This window comes from Macaca mulatta, chromosome 13 (assembly GCF_049350105.2).
Source record: "Macaca mulatta isolate MMU2019108-1 chromosome 13, T2T-MMU8v2.0, whole genome shotgun sequence".
NCBI lineage: Eukaryota > Metazoa > Chordata > Mammalia > Primates > Cercopithecidae > Macaca > Macaca mulatta.
Genome location: NC_133418.1, coordinates 82504555 through 82525623, shown reverse-complemented (window position 1 = coordinate 82525623; position 21069 = coordinate 82504555). Strand labels below are relative to the sequence as shown.

At 44.6% G+C, this 21069-nt stretch overlaps 2 protein-coding genes across 6 annotated transcripts in view; one reads left to right on the top strand and one right to left on the bottom strand.

Moving 5' to 3' along the window:
• The window catches only part of EML4 (EMAP like 4), a 161572-nt gene extending 152110 nt beyond the window's left edge, over nucleotides 1-9462 (top strand). For all 4 annotated transcript variants that reach the window (XM_015112233.3, XM_015112232.3, XM_015112231.3 and 1 more), the window contains 4 exons: nucleotides 2454-2541; nucleotides 3082-3180; nucleotides 5799-5929; nucleotides 6649-9462. In XM_015112233.3, the coding sequence (XP_014967719.1) occupies nucleotides 2454-2541; nucleotides 3082-3180; nucleotides 5799-5929; nucleotides 6649-7119 (789 nt within the window). In that variant the 3' untranslated portion in view covers nucleotides 7120-9462. The remainder of the gene's footprint in view (nucleotides 1-2453; nucleotides 2542-3081; nucleotides 3181-5798; nucleotides 5930-6648) is intronic.
• Nucleotides 9463-11758: 2296 nt separating this feature from the next.
• Nucleotides 11759-21069, bottom strand: part of COX7A2L (cytochrome c oxidase subunit 7A2 like) — a 36751-nt gene continuing 27440 nt past the window's right edge. For both annotated transcript variants that reach the window (XR_003721765.2, XR_013402429.1), the window contains exons 3-4: nucleotides 13465-13669; nucleotides 11759-13149 (exon numbers count right to left, since the gene is read on the bottom strand). The gene's annotated coding sequence lies outside the window, so the exon portion shown is untranslated. The remainder of the gene's footprint in view (nucleotides 13150-13464; nucleotides 13670-21069) is intronic.

Genomic DNA, 21069 nt, shown 5'->3' with positions numbered 1-21069 from the left:
AACACAGATGTTTTTTGCATGAATATCATGTATATATACAATGCTTTTGATGCTCTTTTAATTAATGGTATTGAAAGCTTTGCACAAAGATGCAGATAGTATTTTTAAATACTGTTACATTAGGGTGAAATTCTCAGAGGCCTGTACTTTGCCATGACCAGTCTTGTTAAATCTTCATCCATGTAGCAAGTTTTAATTTTAGAAGCATGGCTTCCCCAGACGCCAGAGCCAGCCATCAGGCTCATCAGGCTCATGTGCACTGTGAAAAGGATGTATGAACCCTGCCATACTCAGAAAATAGCAAACATCCATGTGCATCTTGCTGTCTATGAAAACTGATTTCTTAAGTTAGTAGGTCCCCTGTATGCCTAGCAAGTGATTCCCAACCTGTTTTCCAATATACTGCTTAATTTCTAGTGATTTCAGAAAGCTTCACTTCTCAGATTCATATAATTTAAATTTGTTTAAATATGTTTATTTCCCATACAGCACTATGGTGGAGATTATGGTTCCACAAAGGTTTGGGGACACATTGGTAGACTTCAGAAGGATACTAAAAGAATTAAGAGTCATTGCTCTAATATAAATCATTAAAAACTATCCCTAAGGTACACTGAATTTGTTAACTTAAAAAATAAAATCTTGGCTGGGTGCAGCGGTTCACTATAACCCCAGCACTTTGGGAGGCTGGGGCAAGTGGATAGCTTCAGGTCAAGAATTCAAGACCAGCCTGGCTAATGTGTTGAAACCCCGTCTATACCAAAAAAATACAAAAATTAGCCAGGTGTGGTGGTGCGTGCCTATAGTCCCAGCTACTTGGGAGGCTGAGGTGGGAGGATCACTTGAACCCAGGAGGCGGAGGTTGCAGTGAGCCAAGATTATGCCACTGCACTCCATCCAGCCTGAGTGAACGAGTGAGACCCTGTCTCAATTAAAAAAGAAAAAAAGAAAAAAATCTTAGAGGAAGAAAAGAATAGGTGAAAAAAAATAAAATAAGGCTTGGTGCCATGGCTCACACCTGTAATCCCAGCACTTTGGGAGGCTGAGGTGGGCAGATGACTTGAGGCCAGGAGTTTGAGACCAACCTGGCCAACAGAGTGAAACCCCGTCTCTACTAAAAATAGAAAAAATTAGCTGGGATGGTGGTGCATACCTGTAATTCCAGCTACTCAGGAGGCTGAGGCATGAGAATCGTTCGAACCCAGGAGGTAGAGGTTGCAGTGAGCTGAGATTGCGCCACTGCTCTCCAGACTGGGTGACAGAGTGAGACTCTATCTCAAAATAAAAAGAAGAAAATCATGTGACCAGAAAGCTAGTAATTGAATGGATACAGTGGCTAATGCCAGTAGTCCCAGCACTTTGGGAGGCTGAGGCTGGAGGATCACTTGAGCCCAGGAGTTCGAGACCAGCCTCAGCAATGTGGTGAAACCCTGTCTCTGCAGAAAATACAAAAATTAGCCGGGAGTGATGGCATGTGCCTATAGTCCCAGCAATCCAGGAGGCTGAGAAGTGGAAGGATCACTTGAGCCCAGGGAGGTCAAGGCTGCAGTGAGCCGTGATAGCGCCATTATACTCCAGCCTTGGCAACAGAGTGAGACCCTGTCTCAAAACAATAAAGTTAGTAATTGAAAAAGCACAGTAGAAATTAAATGTGTTTCACCCCAGACTGTAGGAGGTAAAAGTAAATACAGGTCTCTGTCAGCTTTGGTGAACCATAAGATCTGGTAATTTATCTGAAATAGTTTATTGGAAATACATAAGTGCTTATATGGGAAGCCAACAAAAATTAGTGTTTCGTAGTTTTTTTGTTTTAACTCCCACAGTGTTAAAACCTAAGCAGAAAAAGATCATTGTTTCCTGCTTAAGGAATGTTCTAAGGAATCAGATGATTATATTGAGTCCTACTGTTCTGATGGAGTACAGCGTTGAATGAATTTTCCCCCAAAACATTCTTTGGAGATAGTTTCTCTAGGATACCTCCATAGACCATATATGGGCGCTGTATTCCTCAGCTTCTGAGTTGTACCATGGAGAGTTAAGAAGTAGCCCAGGTAGACTGTATTCCTTATGCACAACTTACAACCAACACTTCATTCTCAAAAATGGAGTCACTCTCATGAGGACACCAGTGACGTGAAATAAGGCCAGAGGGTATGATACGTGTTGTAGTGTCCTGTAAGATACAAGTTTAAGAGACTGTCTTTCTTGGAAGTGTCTGATACACGTAGTAGGTACTAGTTTCTGGTATCCAGATAGGCCAGAAAGTTTCTCCCAAGTATCCAGTGCTAAGGATCTGCTGTGAGCCTGCTCAGTTCTGGAGGGTGTAACACTGCTTCCTCTCCTTTGGAAATTCCAACAAATGTGTATTCAGAAAGCAGTATTGGCTAGCTGTTAAAACTGTTTATCATTCAGAACTCTAAATGCTTTCTAACAGTGTATCTGTTATTTTCTAGGGACATTCCAGCTACATCACACACCTTGACTGGTCCCCAGACAACAAGTATATAATGTCTAACTCGGGAGACTATGAAATATTGTACTGTAAGTATGAATGATCAGATATATATGGGCTGAGACGTGTCTGACAGGGGTGCTAATGAACAGGCTGCATGGAATCGGAATTGTGCGGAGAATGCTTGCCAGACTCTTTAACCTGACAAACCATATGTTACACTGAGCTAAAGTAATGAGAATCTCAAATGTGGTTCACTTCTCCAAGAGTAATGAATTAATGTAATAGTGTAGAACGGAAGGCACATGTAGTAATAAGAAATTACTCTGTCAGATTGATGCTGCTCTGAATGGTTTTTCATTTACTACTTCTCCTGGAGGTAGGGAGGAATATAATGGATGGGCATTTATGCTTTTTAGAGAGAGAAAAAACTTCCCATGGGAAACAGTTTGTGGTTTTATAAACCCTGTTAAAGTGAACACTTTCTTTTCCTTTTTAAATGTGTCTTAATGTTTTTCAGTGTATGGATTATAAATACAAGTAAACGTGGCTAGTTTGAATCAAGATGCACTTTCACATACATTTGTACACAAGCACTATGATTATACTTCCTGTTTCTAAATTTAAAGGGGACATTCCAAATGGCTGCAAACTAATCAGGAATCGATCGGATTGTAAGGACATTGATTGGACGACATATACCTGTGTGCTAGGATTTCAAGTCTTTGGTAAGGACATGCATGACACCTGATGTAAAGAAGTGGCTTGTGGGTTTTTCATATATAATATTTACTTGCTTAAATTTATAAATGAAAAACAGTCTGTGTGTTCTTTAGCTTTATCACTATTAATGTCAGCCTCAGAGAAATAAAATGTGTTAGAATTGAACAAACATGGGATTTGTATTTTGCAGAATCCAGCACTTTTGGTCCTCAATATGAAAGACAAGGAATTCACATAGTAGTACAGATTACCTTCCCGTTTTTCTTTAAGTGAAAATTAAGTTATTAAATTTGGAAAGGCATTTTTAAGTAGCTTGAGATACATACCATACAGTTCACCTATTTAGAGTATAAAATTCAGGCTGGGTGTGGTGGCTCACACCTGTAATCCCAGCACTTTGGGAGGCCGAGGTGGGCAAATCACCTGAGTTCAGGAGTTCGAAACCAGCCTGGTCAACATGGTGAAACCCTGTCTCTGCTAAAAATGCAAAAATTAGCTGGGCGTGGTGGTGTGCACCTGTAATCCCAGCTACATGGGAGACTGAGGCAGGAGAATCGCTTGAACCTGGGGGGCAGAGGTTGCAATGAGCTGAGACTGTGCCACTGCACCCCAGCCAGGGTGACAGATTGAGACTCCATCTCATAAATAAAGTGTAAAATTCAGTGGTTTTTGTATACTTAGTTGTGTGACCATCAAGGTCTAATTTTATAACATTTTCATTATCCCACAAAGAAACCCTGTACCCATTAACAGTTACCCCATCTCTCTTATCCTCTGCCCCACCCCCCAGCAACTACTAATCTGTTTTATTGATTTGCCTATTCTGTATAGTTTATATAAGGGGAATCATACAATATGTGATGCACTGAGACTAGCTTCTGTGATTTAGCATAACATTTTCAAGGTTTATCCATGTTACAGCATGCATCAGTACTTTACTCTTTTTTATGGCTAAGTAATATCCCATTCTGTGGATAGACCACATTTTGTTAATTCATTCATCTGTTGATGGACCTTGGGTTGTTCCTACTTTTTGGCTATTATGAATACCACTGCCATGAACAGTCATGTGCAGGTTTTTGTGTAGACATGTTTTCATTTTTCTTGGGTATTTACCTAGGAGTAGAATTGCTGAGTCAAATGGTAACTGTATGTTTACTCTTTTGAGCAACTGCCAGACTGTTTTCCACAGTGACTACATTTACATTTCCACCAGCAGTGTATGAGGGTTCCAGTTTCTCCATGTCCTTGTCAGTGTATATTATTATTCTTTTGCATGTGGATGTCTAGTTGCCTTACACCACTTGTTGAAATACAAAGGCATTTTTAGTAGAATTATATAAAGATAACTATGTGGGACTTCTTCCTAATCTGACGTTTTGTAAATTTCTGGAAATCTGACCTCTATGACTGTTTTCTAAGCCTTCCTCAGTATTTAGGTATCCTTCTGAAAGGGTTAGAAGATAGATGGAAAAATTAAAATAATAAAGCGTTATTTACAAAGAATTAAAAAGAAGTGTTATGCTCAGGTTATTAAAACACTGGATATGGATGTGGCACCAATACCTAAAGCAATGCACAAAAATTAATATTTTCTCTAACAATATATCTCTGCCTTCTGAGAATTGAGTTCTCCAGCCTGATCATAGATCTGAACATTTCTTTATGCTATGTGCATTAGAAAAATAATCCATTATAGGTGATTGTTCGAAACACAAGTGCTGTCAAGACAGAGAAGCCTAATAGGCCAGGAAGAAATTAAACACAAAATAATTCTGTCCATAAACAATTTCATTATTGTAGGTGAAAATGAAGCAGTGACCCACAGCTGATAGCTTCTGTGGTTATTTAATGAAGACATTATTAAATTATTAAGAGAGACCAATTTTAAAGTATTTTGACTTGTTTTTAGCAAATTTACCAAAAACATATTTGTTCTCTGGAGTAGCATTCAACCACAAGTGGCTAACATCTCAACCCTTAAATGTTCCATACTTTCAATCTAGCCTAATAGAGGTCTGTGAAAATTATGTTCAACGTGATCATTAGTGCTGCATAATGATTCAGAATAATTAAATTTGGTGTGTCTTATTTTGGGACATAATCTTTCCAGGAAAATTCTATGGGATAGCATGCTAAACTAGTGGATGACTTATGCTTTCTATAAGAAATAATCTCTCTGAGGTTTTCTTTGAGGTGCCTCCCTGAAAGAAAACCTAGACTACACTTTGAAGACTTGGTGTTATGGCTTTGTTTTTGAACCTTGTCTATACAAGTAACTGATTCCCTCCATCCAGAAGCTTTAAAAAGGAAGAGCTTATTGCTGAGGTGTAAGTCAAGCTGAAAGTAAAATAAATTATTAGCACCACCTGCTGGTTACTATTGAGCACCATTGAGTTTTCCATTTTAGGGCTATTTTGATTTTTTATTAGTTAGATTTTGGACAGGACTTCATTTGAATGAAGAACAGTGTGAGCCACTGAGAAATTTGTAAAGGAAATGTTAACAGCTAAGAGTTTGAACACAGATAAAAGCTAAACAGATTCTAAAAATAAACATATGTAGCGTCACAGTTATACTTCTTCAGCTAATTTTTCTGCATCCCTGTGTTTCCATATCAAAGGTGTCTGGCCAGAAGGATCTGATGGGACAGATATCAATGCCCTGGTGCGATCCCACAATAGAAAGGTGATAGCTGTTGCCGATGACTTTTGTAAAGTCCATCTGTTTCAGTATCCCTGCTCCAAAGCAAAGGTAAACTCACTTTAATAGAAACTAATGTTATAAGGCCTTCTGTCCAGGGATGGTTCTCCATCAATGGCAAGAAAATATTTGTAGGTTACCGATTCCTCTCCATGCTACTCCAGCGCACAGAGGGAGATAAGGGCCATCGGTGAGCATCCAGCCAGGCAGTGCTTGTCTTCTCCCCTTTCCTAAGGCTAAGGAGAGGCGAGCTGTGGAAATGACGACTGATGATGGATTATTCGTGTTTGTTTATCGTCCGGTTGCTTTTTGATTTGTTGGCAATTTAAAACCTCTCTAAATATTTTAAAGTATTTTATTTGTTGGACACATATTCAACATTATAAAACTAATGGAACTGTTTCCCAAATCTCCTGTAATCCTGCCAACACAGTAAGTGTTCCCCTAACCATTTCAGAAGAATAATTACTAAGCTCTGGCAAGTATACTACCAACATCTAGAAGAGACAGGCTTTTAGCTATTTTTTTTTAAACATATAGTGTGAAAATACAGAGATGTCAAATTCTTCTGTTTTGTTTCTCCTATGTAAAGTAGTAATAAAAGGAAATAACGGCTAGTCTTACTCCTGAGATTCGATGACTTCTGGCTTTAAATTGGATTGCCCATTTCACAAGCTGAGTTTACCCCCCTTAAGTATCACCTCCGTTCCTGAAACAGGCTTGTCAAGAACGAGTTGAATTTTCCTGTCTGTCTGATTTATTTCATATAGGCTCCCAGCCACAAGTACAGTGCCCACAGCAGCCATGTCACCAACGTCAGTTTTACACACAACGACAGTCACCTGATATCAACTGGTGGAAAAGACATGAGCATCATTCAGTGGAAACTTGTGGAAAAGTTATCTTTGCCTCAGAATGAGACTGTAGCGGATACTACTCTAACCAAAGCCCCCGTCTCTTCCACTGAAAGTGTCATCCAATCTGATACTCCCACACCGCCTCCTTCTCAGTCCTTAAATGAGACAGCTGAAGAGGAAAGTAGAATAAGCAGTTCTCCCACACTTCTGGAGAACAGCCTGGAACAAACTGTGGAGCCAAGCGAAGACCACAGCGAGGAGGAGAGTGAAGGGGGCAGCGGAGACCTTGGTGAGCCTCTTTATGAAGAGCCATCCAATGAGATAAGCAAGCAGGGCGAAGCCACCCTTCCAGAGGACCAGCAAGACCCTTTGCCCTCGTCCTAACACCCTGGCTTCAGTGCTACTCTTTTCCTTCAGCTGCATGTGATTTTGTGATAAAGTTCAGATAACAGGATGGGCAGTGATGGAGAATCACTGTTGATTGAGATTTTGGTTTCCATGTGATTTGTTTTCTTCAATATAGTCTTATTTTCAGTCTCTCAAATGCAGCCAACTTAAAGGTTTAGTTTGGTGTTTATTGAAAATTAACCAAACTTAATATTAGGAGAAGACTGAAACGATGATGATGTCTCACAAATTACTGTGTACGTAAGTGGTGTGATGTAAATACTGGAAACAAAAACAGCAGTTGCATTGATTTTGAAAACAAACCCCCTTGTTATCTGAACATTTTCTTCAGGAACAACCAGAGGCATCACAAACACTGTTACTCATCTACTGGCTCAGACTGTACTACTTTTTTCCCCCTGAAAAAGAAACCAGAAAAAAAAGTACTCTTACTAAGATACCCTCTCACCCCAAATGTGTAATGGAAATTTTTTAATTAAGAAAAACTTCAGTTTTGCCAAGTGCAATGGTGTTGCCTTCTTAAAAAAATGCCGTTTTCTTACACTACCAGTGGATGTCCAGACATGCTCTTAGTCTACTAGAGAGGTGCTGCCTTTCCTCAGTCATAATGAGGAACGGTCCCTTAATTTCTTGTGTGCAAATCTGTTTTATCCTAGAACTAAGAGAGCATTGGTTTGTTAAAGAGCTTTCAATGTATATTAAAACCTTCAATACTCAGAAATGATGGATTCCTCCAAGGAGTCCTTTACTAGCCTAAACATTCTCAAATGTTTGAGATTCAAGTGAATGGAAGGAAAACCACATGCCTTTAAAACTAAACTGTAATAATTACCTGGCTAATTTCAGCTAAGCCTTCATCATACTTTGTTCCCTCAATAATAGGAGAAATATAAATACAGTAAGTTTAGATTATTGGTGCTTGAAATTTATTGGTTTTGTTGTAATTTTTATACAAATTATATGAGGGATAAGATATTCAGCAAATTGCAAATTCTTTTTTTTACAGAAATGTGGATAACAGTCAGCAGTTTTTTTTTTTTTTTTTTTTTACCAACAGCATACTTAACAGATTTGCTGTGTAGCAATTTTTTTTCTGGTGGAGTTGCTATAAGTCTTGTAAGTCTAACGTGGCTATCCTACTATTTTGGGCAATGCATGTATTATGCATTGGAAAGGTTTTTTTTTTTTTTTTTAAGTTCTGTTGGCTAGCTATGGTTTTCAGTACATGTTTCCTATTGTAAGAGTAATTGCTGACAAACATGTATTTCCTATATATTTGTTGATACTTTGATTATAAAAAAGTGTTTTGATTTTTTAACTTGCTGCATTGTTTTGATACTTTTTATTTTTTTGGTCAAATCATGTTTAGAAACTTTGGATGAGTTAAGAAGTCTTAAGTATGCAGGCGTTTACGTGATTGTGCCATTCCAAAGTGCATCAGAACTGTCATTCCCTTCTAATATCTTCTCAGGAGTAATACAAATCAGGTATTTCATCATCATTTGGTAATATGAAAACTCCAGTGAACTCCCAAGGACATTTACATTTATATTCACACGCTGTATGGAAGGGTGTGGGCGTGTGTGAAGGGGCGAGTGGAGACACTGTGTGTATCTCTAGATAAGAAGATATGCACCACGTTGAAAATACTCAGTGTAGATCTCTATGTGTATAGGTATCTGTATATCTTTCCTTTTGTTTACAACTGTTAAAAAACCTCAAAATAGTTCTCTTCAAAAGAAGAGAGATTCCAAGCAACCCATCTTTTTTCAGTATGTTCTGTACATAGTTATCAGAGCACGCCAGTAAGTATCAGGCATATATATCTGCCTATTAGCAGTGATGATTACACCATCAGATCAGCATGTGCTATACTCCCTGCAAGAAATATACTGACATGAACAGGCAGTTCTTGGAGAAGAAAGAGCATTTCTTTAGGTACCTGGGGAATACAGCTCTCAGTGATCTGCAGGGAGTTTCTTTGAGAACATCAGTCACCTTTGGGGTTGCCGTGTACAATGAGATTTATAATCATGATACTCTTCGGTGGTAGTTTCAAAAGACACTACTAATACGCAGGAAGCGTTCCAGCTATTTAATGCTGGCAACTACTGTTTAATGGTCAGTTAAATCTGTGATAATGGTTGGAAGTGGGTGGGGTTATGAAATTGTAGATGTTTTTAGAAAAACTTGTGAATGAAAATGAATCCAAGTGTTTCATGTGAAGAAGTTGAGCCATTGCTATCATGCATTCCTGTCTCATGGCAGAAGATTTTGAAGATTAAAAAATAAAATAATCAAAATGTTTCCTCTTTCTAAGTGCGTCTTAACTCTTTCTTCATTTATACTGCTAGTTTCCATGACTATCCAGTTATCAGAAGGCAGGACAATTCAGAAGACAATATTTATCAGTGGGCTACTGCTGCTGCTGTGGATGAAATCATTCTGGTAGTAGTAAACTCCCATCTCATAATGTTAGAGGAAATTACTTCTGATTTATGTTCCTATTGAATATGGGGATAGCTTTGTTTTCATTTATTTCATGTCAACACTTTCTCTCATGTTTAATATTGGATAATCCTGATGATCTTGGTTACCCGTTCAACGAGGCTGCCTTGCAGTGTTAGCCTTTGTGAAGTACTTGAACTCAGTAGGCCATGGCATTCTCTGCTTTCTCCCATCTCTCCCATATTGCTTAGTAACGCAGATCTTCTGTATACCACAGTCACAAATTGGCCACTACAAATTTTTCTTTATGAAGAATAGGTTGATAGTATTCCAAACATTCCCCAGTTTTACAATCATAGACATGATGAGGTTTTCATTATTGCCTTACTTGCCCCTGGTTGACTGAATATCCACAGCCACTTACATATACTAACCCACGAGAGGCTATCCTGGGATAGGAGTTCCATTTTCACTGATTCTGAGACAGAATGGCTGGTGGGCACCAAAACAAACCCACTCAACAATGTGATTTTTCTTTAAAAGTAAGAAAATCCAAAACTTACCTATGGAGAAATGATGAATTAGATTTTGGGCACAGTGAGGTATTGTATCAGTGTAACTTCTAGAAGCTTAAAGCTGGAAATAAAGGACAAAGGACAAGTACATGTTTTTAGGACCAAGAAGGCTGAAGAGCAGATGGGCAGGATATGGACCAAGAAGAGCTGCTTCTGGAGGAACACCTACTGTGGACCCAACATCCCCCAACACCCAGGTGCTCAGGGATACAGGGGAGGTGACTATAGATGAGGAAATTAGTTTGGGAGGTTTAGTAACCAGCCCATGTTCGTTTAGATCATAGCCATGCTGAGACTTTGTGTTCTAGAACTTCAAAATCTGTACTTCCTCCACCAAGTAGGAGAAAGACATTCATTAGACACAGAAGGAAAGGACCAGGGTAGATTCATAGACTTTGGAAAGGAGATGAGGGAAACAGAAGAGAGTCTGTGTCAGTCTCGGTCCTCAGTCTGGGAGCAGGTGAGTCCACAGCACAGCAATGCTGCACATCTGCATCACCAGCACTGCCGCCCACCATGCTGGAAAAGTCCCTTTGTCAAAGATGCCCACGACCGGAGTCTCCAGCAGCCACAGAAACAGAATGGTCTGTAGGTATGTTTCCCAAACAAAAAACAGGTGCATCTCCTTGTGAAGGGGCAGCTCCTCTCCTCACAGGGACTCATGTAATGTTAGTCATTTTGTGGTGATTGGTTCACCTTTCCAAAAGAAACTTGAATTTCTGCTCTACCTTCCCTTCATTAATAGATCCTGATAATAGCCTTAAAAGCTTTGATGTAAAGAAGACATTTCCAGCTAGGCGCAGTAGCTGACACCTGTAATCCCAGCACTTTGGGAGGCTGAGGCAGGTGGATCACTGGAGCCCAGGAGTTCAAGACCAGCCTGGGCAACATGGTGAAACCTCGTCTCTACCAAAAACACACACACACACACACACAAAAATTCCAGGTGTGGTGTGCACCTGTAGTCCCAGTTACTAGGGAGGCTGAGGTGGGAAAATCGCTTGAACCCAGGAGGTGAGGTTGCAGTGAGTAGAGATCGTGCCACTGCACTCCAGCCTGGGCAACAGAGGAGACACTATCTCAAAAATAAAACATTTCCTAGACAAAGGAAAAGGAAGAACAAATAGAAAAGTTTGTCTCCTGGGAAGGTCAGCCTGTTTCATTTCTTTATCCACTATCTCTTCATGGGTGATATCCTCAGGAGACCATGGCTTACTGAACTGACCACTTTTTTTTTTTTTTTTTTTTGAGAGGGAGTCTCGCTCTGTCGCCCAGGCTGGAGTACAATGGCCGGATCTCAGCTCACTGCAAGCTCCGCCTCCCGGGTTTTCGCCATTCTCCTGCCTCAGCCTCCCGAGTAGCTGGGACTACAGGCGCCGCCACCACGCCCGGCTAGTTTTTTGTACTTTTTTTAGTAGAGACGGGGTTTCACCGTGTTAGCCAGGATGGTCTCGATCTCCTGACCTCGTGATCCGCCCGTCTCGGCCTCCCAAAGTGCTGGGATTACAGGCTTGAGCCACCGCGCCCGGCCTGAACTGACCACTTTTAAAGAATTTGCCAATCCAAACAGGACCACATTCATTACTAGATGCTGATGTATGCTTTTATTTTTATTTATTTATTTAGAGACAGAGTCTCGCTCTGTTGTCCAGGCTGGAGTGCAATGACACAATTTTAGCTCATTGCAACGTCTGCCTCCTGGGTTCAAGTAATTCTCCTGCCTCAGCCTCCCAAGTAGCTAGCTGGGATTACGGCTGTGCGCCACCATGCCCGACTAATTTTATTTGTATTTTTAGTAGAGAGAGGGTTTCACTTTATTGGCCAAGCTAGTCTTGAACTCCCAACCTCAGGTGATCCGCCTGCCTCGGCCTCTCAAAGTGCTGGATTACGGGTGTGAGCCACCGCTCCAGGCCTGATGTACGCTCTTAAAGGTCAAACAGTTGTTCCCACATCCTCTCCCCTGCATATGACAAAGCATCAGTATTTAAACATCCACCATGAGCCTTGTTGGATTCTGATTCAAACGAATGGTAGAAAACATTAAGACAATTGGGGCATTGTGACGACTAGATATTTCATAAGCAATTATTTTAATTTTTAAAGTGTGATAATAGGCCAGGCGCGGTGGCTCATGCCTGTAATCTCAGCAACTTGGGAGACAGAGGCAGGCAGATCACTTGACATCAGGAGTTCCAGACCAGCCTGGCCAAAATGGTGAAACCTCATCTCTACTAAAAATACAAAAATTAGCTAGACCTCATGGCGCACACCTGTAGTCCCAGCTACTTGGGAGGCTGAGGCATGAGAATCGCTTGAACCTGGGAGGCGGGAGGTTGCAGTGAACTGAGATCACGCCACTGCACATGAGCCTGGGCAACACAGCGAGACTGTGTCTCAAAAAAAAAATAAGTAAAAAAATTTAAAATGTGATAATAGAATGCAGTTTTGTTTTGTTTTGTTTTGTTTGTATTTTTAGTAGAGATGGGGTTTCACTGTGTTAGTCAGGATGGTCTCGATCTGACCTCGTGATCCGCCCGCCTCGGCCTCCCAAAGTGCTGGGATTACAGGCGTGAGCCACTGCACCTGGCCAGAATGCAGTTTTTCAAAAAGCATCCTTAACTTGAAAATAAACAACTTAACAATTCAGAAATCTGGTAGAAAACCTATAGGGCACCACTTCTATGTCTCAAAGGACAAAAACATGAAGAAGTAGGCTGAAATAAAAGCAAGGTGCTCAATGATTAAAATATGGTCCAGCCCCATGACTAAATGCTATTCAATGAAAATAGTTAACACTTCATGTGTTTAACATGTATTAACTCAATCTTTTCAAAATACTAAATTCCATTATCTCCATTTCACAGATGAAGAAACTTGAGGTACAGAGAAGCCGATTGGCTGAGCTATGAGTTGAAGCCAGGTACTCCCACCTCCAGAGTCCGCGCAGCCAGCTGCCATGCTCATCTGCTGTAGGTTATATGCACTGTAAAATAACAATGGTTGTTAGTAAGAATGAAATCGGTTAAACTTCCAATAGAAGAATTTAAGACTGGCAGAAGAGAAGGTGATGATGAGGCTTTGGACTCTGAATCGTGTCAGAGTTGAAGGGGGGCTTATGCACAAATCCTTCCCTGCTATCCCTACAACCATAGCATGGGGCAGAGGAGCCGCCAGGCTGGTTCACTGTGGCACCTGCTGCCAGCAAATGCCTGCTCTTCTTGCCTTCTCTGACCTTGGGCACACAAGTCCTTACTCCCCAATGTTCAATTTAAACCTACTGGTGTGAAGACACCACTACCTTATTTTCCAGGCTTTGGGCAATTTCCATTTCACTGAGCTCAGCGTGGCAGCTTCTCTCCATCATTGGCCAAGTGCTTTTTCCACTTCGTCCTCGTTCCCCATCGCTCACTTGCAAGTGTTGGGAGGTTGGGCCAACTCCATGCTCAGCCATAGAACTTTGATCTTCCGTCTCTTCTCCCTTTTAGCAACATAATCCTGTAGGCCTGAAAATAGATTTTCCTGAGGAGCCATCCACTGACAAATGAATATGGACCACTGCTGATGATGACTATCTCAGTGGGATTCAACAAAATCGATTCCAGAGGCCGACATCGACTCCTGACAGGGTGTCCTTTCATCAGATCTCACTGAAAGCACTGAGAAGAAAGTGAGTGCCCGACGAAAGGGAAAGGGCCTCAGGGAGGAAAAGGAATTTCCTAATATGCAAAGCCTGGTCATCCCATCCCATGCTTGACTGATCACAGTAACCAAGCCCTTGTGCCTCCTAGGAAAGATCACAGGAGACTCCGGAGCCTGCCACTGTCAACAGTGATGCCCGTTTGGCCGACACTGGGTTGGCATGACTTGATAACCTGGTTAGAAGCAGGGAAACCAGAAGCTGGAGCCGTCACCGTAGAGCTCTGTTTCAATTGACAAATGTAAGTCAGATGCCTTACAGCAGCTCCTCTTCTACAGAATTTAGTCTCTCTGCAAGAAACACGCATTGTGTTGCTACCACCTTCAAAGTGGCAGCCAGTGTGAATCCTGGGGAGTTTGTGTGGAACTGAGGATCTAAAGGAGGCACCCATTCATCAGATATATATATTAAGAACCTGCCTAGGGCAAGGAACTGTGTGGGGCTCAGCAAGGAATCCCAAAATGAGAAAGAGTAGCCCCTGCCCTCATGGAGCATACACTCTAGAAAGGTTGTAAAAACAAACTTTGTATATTTTGGAACTGGTTTAGAGCAAAGTCACGTTCCCTCAAAATTAGAAAATTGTAACTAGATGCTATAATGTATAATGGAAAATGTACAAAGTAAATTATTCCTAAGGAATCTTGGATTGGTCACCTACTGAAACCATCTACCCATTGCTTAAATTCTAGAATCAACACTCCAAAAGGCTGAATCTCAATATTTAAAAAGTGATGTTGCCACTTGGAATCTTCACAGAAAAACCAAGTGACGTGCAGCCCACACAGTGGAATACTACTTAGCAAGAAAAAGGGCTGTGGACACATGCACACGCGATGGTGCTCACGGGCAGGAGCACCAGTGACAAACAGCCCATCTCAAAAGTTTACAAACTGCATCCCATTGATACACCACTCTTGAAATGACAAAACTACAGAGACAGAGAACACACTAGTGACTTCAGGGGACAGGGCTGGAAGGGAGAGGAGGCAACTACAAAGGGGCGGCACAAGGGGATTCCTCTGCGGTAGCGATGGGTAGGGTGGCCGCCACATGAGTCTACATGTGGGGTCGGATTCCACAGAGTGTACACAGAACTGCTGGAAACAAGGAAGCCTGTAGTCTGGACTGCTGTGTCCTTCCAATGTCACTTTCCTGGTCTCATTATAGTTACATAAGATGTCACCACTGGGGGAAGCAGAGGGAAGGGTTCATGGGACTCTACTATTTTTGCAACTTCCTGTCTCAAAAAATTTACATAATGATGTAGAAACTTTACCTTCTTTTTATGCTTTTGAAGGCAATATGGAGAAGAAAATAAGCCCTACTACCACAAAGCCTTTTGAAACTCTCCCTGCACCTGTGCACCTGCAGTGCTCCCCCAACAGGTCAGAGGGGGCAGTGCGGACCGTGGGACCGCGGGGTGCCCACAGGCTTTCTAGCGCCCACTTTGCTATCACAGGTCCCTGCGGGAGAACTCCTAGCACGGTGTGGCCATGAGGGAAGCCTAGGCAGGGGAGGGTCAGTCTGGGGTATGACTGTGAAGCTCAGCGTCTGGGACCACAGGGATAAGAAGACCAGGGAGCACTAAGAATTCATCTTCTGGTCTGCCCCTCTGATGACGGTTGGTTGATCCATAATGCTGCTCCCCATGCTCCTGGCACGCATGCAAGGCGGAGACAGCCTTTCCGTGTTTCTCCCCCGACCGCGGGGGCCACAGCACCCCTTCTCCCTCCTTGTTTTGCTTCTGGTTGATGTATCGTTGGTACTCACTCCTCCTCAGATGCCCTCTCCTGAAGCCATCCAGCCTCCGCCTTTCCTCGGGTGTCTGGGCTGAATCAGCTTCCCTTATTCAGAATTAATCAAATGGAAAGGAAGAGCAGAATTTCACTTTCTTCAGCAGAGCCCTCTCAAGACTGCTCCCGAACTGAGATGAGGTGACCAGGCTTTCTCCGAGAGCGACAGGTCCTGGCTCTGTCGGCAAGATCTGTGTTAATGTGGCCTGCCCTGTGCTGCCCGTGAACATCTCCTCACCAGAATCACTAGCAGAAATGTTTGCCAGGCTTGGACATTTCCATGGAGAAGATGATTAACTCTGAGCGGAGCCAAGAATCCCCCAGACAGGATTCAGCCCTCCCCAAGACCCTGGAGCCTTGGTGTGATCCAACTCCATCCCCACCTGGCAGGCAGCCTGTCGGAGGGCCAGTGAGGAATCTGACAGCAGGGCTCTAACCTCTGGCTACGGTGCAGAAGGCCTCAGGAAACAGTTTTCACTCACGGGGGAGAATTACTGCCTCCTGAAAGCATTTTCCAGGGAGTGGAGGTGAGTTTAGGTGCTCTCTGTGCAGAAGAGGTACCATCTCCTAGGTCTAGAAAGGAAAAAGAGAGGATGAAGGCCTTGCCCACACCCAGTCCAAAGGGAAGAGACGTCCTGGCGAGCTCTGCACATAAGAGAACGAGAGATGAGCTGTCCCCGCATCAGAGCGCCGTTAAGGCCGTCCCCTCTGAGCACTGGCTGGAGCCTGCATCACAATCACCGGTGTTTGCACTGGAAGCCATGGGCAACGCGACAGATTGTGAGGAAAGCCTGCAGATGGCTCCGTTAATAAAGCTGCCGTTCGCCACGCCAAAGCTGAAGTGGTTTCCATGGGAAACTCTCACATTAAAATAGAAGGAAGTTTTTTTTAATCAAATGTTAGTAATTACATTTTTTTTATTAAACATTATCAGGTTTAAACACAAAGATTTGCCAGGGAGGGCACTCAGGAAAGCACAGACGCGGCCGTTGGCACCGCCAGGAGCTGAGGGGTTTCTCGGGCACGGGATCCCCCAGCGGCTCTTGCTCCTCCATGTCCTGATTTAACGCTAGGGTCCATTCCACACCACTCACTCAAAGCGTGAGGGACACACACCAGTGGTGAACCCAGAGGACTGCGGGGCAGCCTCCAAGGCCACAGGCCTCTCCAGAGCCGGCGCAGTGGCTTCAGCTCCAGGCGTGTGAGCGACACTGGCCGTCATCCTCGTCCTCGAAACCACCTCCTCTCCTGCCACCATTCCTCCTGGTTTCTTTCTTCCCTCCTGCCCTTCCTCCCTCCCTTTATCCCTCCCTCCTTCCTTGCTTTCCTCCTTTCTTATTTTTAACACTTTTAAAATTTATTACTTCCAATAAAGTGCAAAATCTCAGTGCATCGTGCACACGTATACACCCACACAGCCATCCCTGGAGGAAGACCTGGGATGCTGCCAGCACTCAGAAGTCGGCCTGGGACCTGCTCCTGTCAGGGACTCCCACAGGGCGGCCTCGATTCTGACCTCCTGTCACCACCGAAGACTTTGGTTCGGTTTTGGCTTTTACACGAACAGAACGCGAAGTGTGCTCTCTGTCGTGTCCGCCTTCCTCTGTTCACACACTCCATGAGCCTCGCTGCTCTCTTCCTCTCCACCCACCTTGTTCAGTCTTGGTTATCCCCCCTTCTATTTCCTCACTCCCACACAACCCTCTGAACAATGTCGCAGACATCCCCTGGTTTCCGCAGCCACCTGTATATTCGGTCTCGAGTTTTAACTCCAGTCCAGATCCCTCACCTTCTCCCCCAGGCCGAATCTATGGGATTCCTCACCTAGAGGACCCGCAGGCAACCCACGTTCTCCACAGAAACATGCCTGCTTGTCTACCCCTAGGTTCTGTACTCCCCTCCCCACTCACCCAGAAGCCAAGCTGCACCATCCTGGGGGTACCCCAGAGGCCTCCTCCCCTCTACTGGGATGGGCAGTTGTCACGCTGGGTTCACTCTGCCTTCCTTGCACCCTTGGGATCCATTCCTTCCTCTCGTGTCCTCGGCCCCCATCAGCTCTCATAACAACTCTTAATTATCAATTGTTGTGAGTCTTCTTCCTCTCCATTAGGTTCAAAAGCACCAAACCAACACAAAAACATCCCTGCTGGATCGGGTGGTTAGCCCCGACACACCCCTGCTCACCAGTCAGAGTCCGGTTCTCAGGCCCAGCCCCAGGAAGGTACTCCAGAAGGCCTAAGCCTCTTACTCTCATCCTGGATCCTGCCTTTCCTCTCTTCTCCCCAACTCCCCAGGCGCACCCGAGATGCCCTCACACCTCAGTGCGTGCCTTCCCCATGTCCTCTGGTGGAAACCACCTACTCACGTGAGGTGCACGTTCAACAGCGCCCCGGCGGGAGCTTCCCTGCCACTCCTCTCGCCTTCCCAGGGCCTGGCCCTGCACTGGGCCGCTCTGCTGCCCTCTGACTGCTCATCATTCTGCAAGCACAGGAGGCCAGGAGCAGTGTCGCCTTTCTCCGTGTCTCCACTACGCAGCACACTGCAGAAGGAATGATTTGTGCTTCAGGGGCTACTGATGGCAAAGGTGGGACAAGTGGTTGGCACCTCTGACCTCTGTTCAGACCTAGAGCCAAAGAAAGCGAGCTCACCTCTGGCATCCTGGGTTTGAAGGGCCTGAAGTACCCCACCCTGCAGAATCCCACACTGGCTTAGAGATTCTGTCTTGGTTATAACGTGTCACATCCATAATCAATGGAGAAAACAGAAAAAATATGCTGGATGACAAGTTATGGGTGAGTCCTGCAGGGGGACACAGTGGTTGATTTCAGTCCTTCCTCAGCCCCTCCTGCTGTGGCCACTAGACAGGAGCGTGGAATGCTGGCTCTCAGGAGACTGAGGCTGCAGACAGGCCCTGATGAGGACTCAGATCTACCCCTTGGCAGGAGCAAGGCCACCCATACCCAAGGCATAAAGACTCAGAATAAGCTAGGTCATGACGTCGCAGGGGCAGCACACCTCCCTCCCAACCTGCCCAAGTCCCACCTGGGCAGACCATGCCTCACTTGGCACGCCAAGGCCTGCCCAAGCTTGCCTGGGCTGGGGGGCCTACCTTAAACACTCCTTAACTTCCTCTCCCACAGCCATGAGATTGCTTTTTGCAAGTCACATGGTTCAATCTAGCCAGCAGTGCTCCCTAAGCCTTCCTGATGCAGTGAGCACCCACATCCTTCAGCTCGAGGAACAGGTCCTGACTCAGAGTGATGGGTGGGGGGACACAAAGTTATAAAACCAACTTTCCAAATGACCATTTGATCAAGAGGACTTAGTTCCAGAGAAGGCAAGGGAACAGCCACCAAGTATAAACAAAGGCTGCTCTGTGTAACTCAACTTTAATTAGAATGACAACTAATTGAAAGTAATTTAATGCTAGTTCATGAACCGTTAATGAAATTCATGTTTTGGAGATGCTGAATGCAACACAGATTTGGCCAGAAACACAAATCTAACCTTTATTCACTTTAATTATTTGGTCAGAACCATTTCCTGGGAGCAAATCTAGTCTCTGGATGGCTCTAATCAAACACCACTGAACTTTGAAGACATCAACTCATTCAGCTGCAATTCAATTTTCAAATTAATCTGCCGCATAACGTAGAGGCTTTGTGGCCTAAGCAGGGGGCATGCGGGAGGGGAAGATGGGCTTAGAGCCTCCCAGGTATGAACTGATTCTGGAGCATCTGACCTTCCCCACCCTCTCTAGTGGTGAGGCACTTCCGGAACTGGTACCAGGCCTTCCGACGAGAGGCTGAGCTGAGCAACCACGCCGCCTCCATGCTTGAGCTCAGGGCTGCACACTCACAACTGAAGCCTAAGCCTGGTACAGCTGGAATCCTGGACCAGGAGAGCCTGCCTCTTCCACCCTAGCCTAGCTGCCCTTCCCTGCTCTCCCCCTCTCCCTAGGAGAGCTGAGATGAGGGACTTGAGCTCTCTGCCTGGCAAGATGCCCTCAGAAACCACCCCAATTTGTGTACCCACTTACTTCCTTGGCCCTTCAGGCAGGCACCAGGTACAGCCCACACAGCCTCAGCCTCTCCTTCCCTGCCTTGGAAAACCCAGGTCCCTAACTCCGTCTGCTTTACTGTACAGCCCTTCCAAGGCTTCTTCCTAAAACCTTCTCTACCAACTGGGAGGCAACACCACCATTTCTCACAGCCTGGGGCAGCTTGGAATGTGATATTTGGAGTCAGCAAAGATTCCAATCTGGCTAGTACATGTTAGGCATCGTAGAGACCTGTGCTTTGGCCCTGAGGTACAGCCATGTGACCATGACTAATCTATGTCATAGATGAAGTTGGAACAAGAGAAGGCAGGATGTCCCAGGAGGGCTGTGTCAGAACTCAAGGAAAAAAATACGACCTAAAGAATGCTCTTCCTGACCATTCACCGGGCCCCGTTTCGGGAGCTGACTCCCCCGGGAAGTCAGCTCCAGCAGCCTTGGGACCCTGAGCAGGCAGCACCCAGGTCCCCACCTGCCCATCCCAACACATCCTGCAGCAGCACCACACCCGGGCACCGTGGAGCCCCAGAGGTCAGGAGGCCTGATTCCAGCTTATGCAAGTGACAGTGGCTGATGGCAGAGGAGACTGCAAGTGATTGTCCCACGCCCCTCCTACCTCTGGAGGTGCTGAGCCACCTTCACTGCTCTTGTTCACGTCATGAGAGCGAGATTCAGCTGCTGCTGCCCTCCAGGCTACAGGGCCTGACCTGCTACCACCAAGGGATGACATGGGTTCCCAGAACAGCAGCCACAGCCAGGCTTCCCTCCACCACACACACCCGGGCAGCCTCCTCTAAAGCCACCAAACCCCGCCAGTCACACAGAGCTTCCAGATCAGAACCGGTGAAGGATAACTGCAGAATTCCTCAATAACAAGGTCATTTGCTAGCCACGTGGTCTATCAACCCTAAGAAGTGGAGAGACACCCTGAACATGACCCTAAGCATGATTCATCTCTGAGGATCCAGCACCGAATAGTGTGTGCTTCTGCACACTAATTAAATGTCCAGAATAACAGAGAATTAATGCGACTCCTTGAAGACGGTGGGTTAGGGAGTCCTTGAGGAGCCAAAGATACCGGCCAATGAACCCAACAAGAGGAGCGCTAAGGACGGAGCACCGCTTCTCAGCCAACCCGACATAGGCAGTTTGTGGTACTAAATAGTGACCCAACTTAGGAGGTGTGGAGTTAAAATGTCAAATGGATGTATTAAATCACTGGGACCAGCCAGTATCAGAATTTCTCAGCAACCAATTTTTATAGCCCCAGGTATAACCTCTAGCTATTGAAGACGAATGCGACAGAAAGTGAGAAGTTTACAAAGCTTTTGACTATGAGGAAAATCAGAAGGAAGA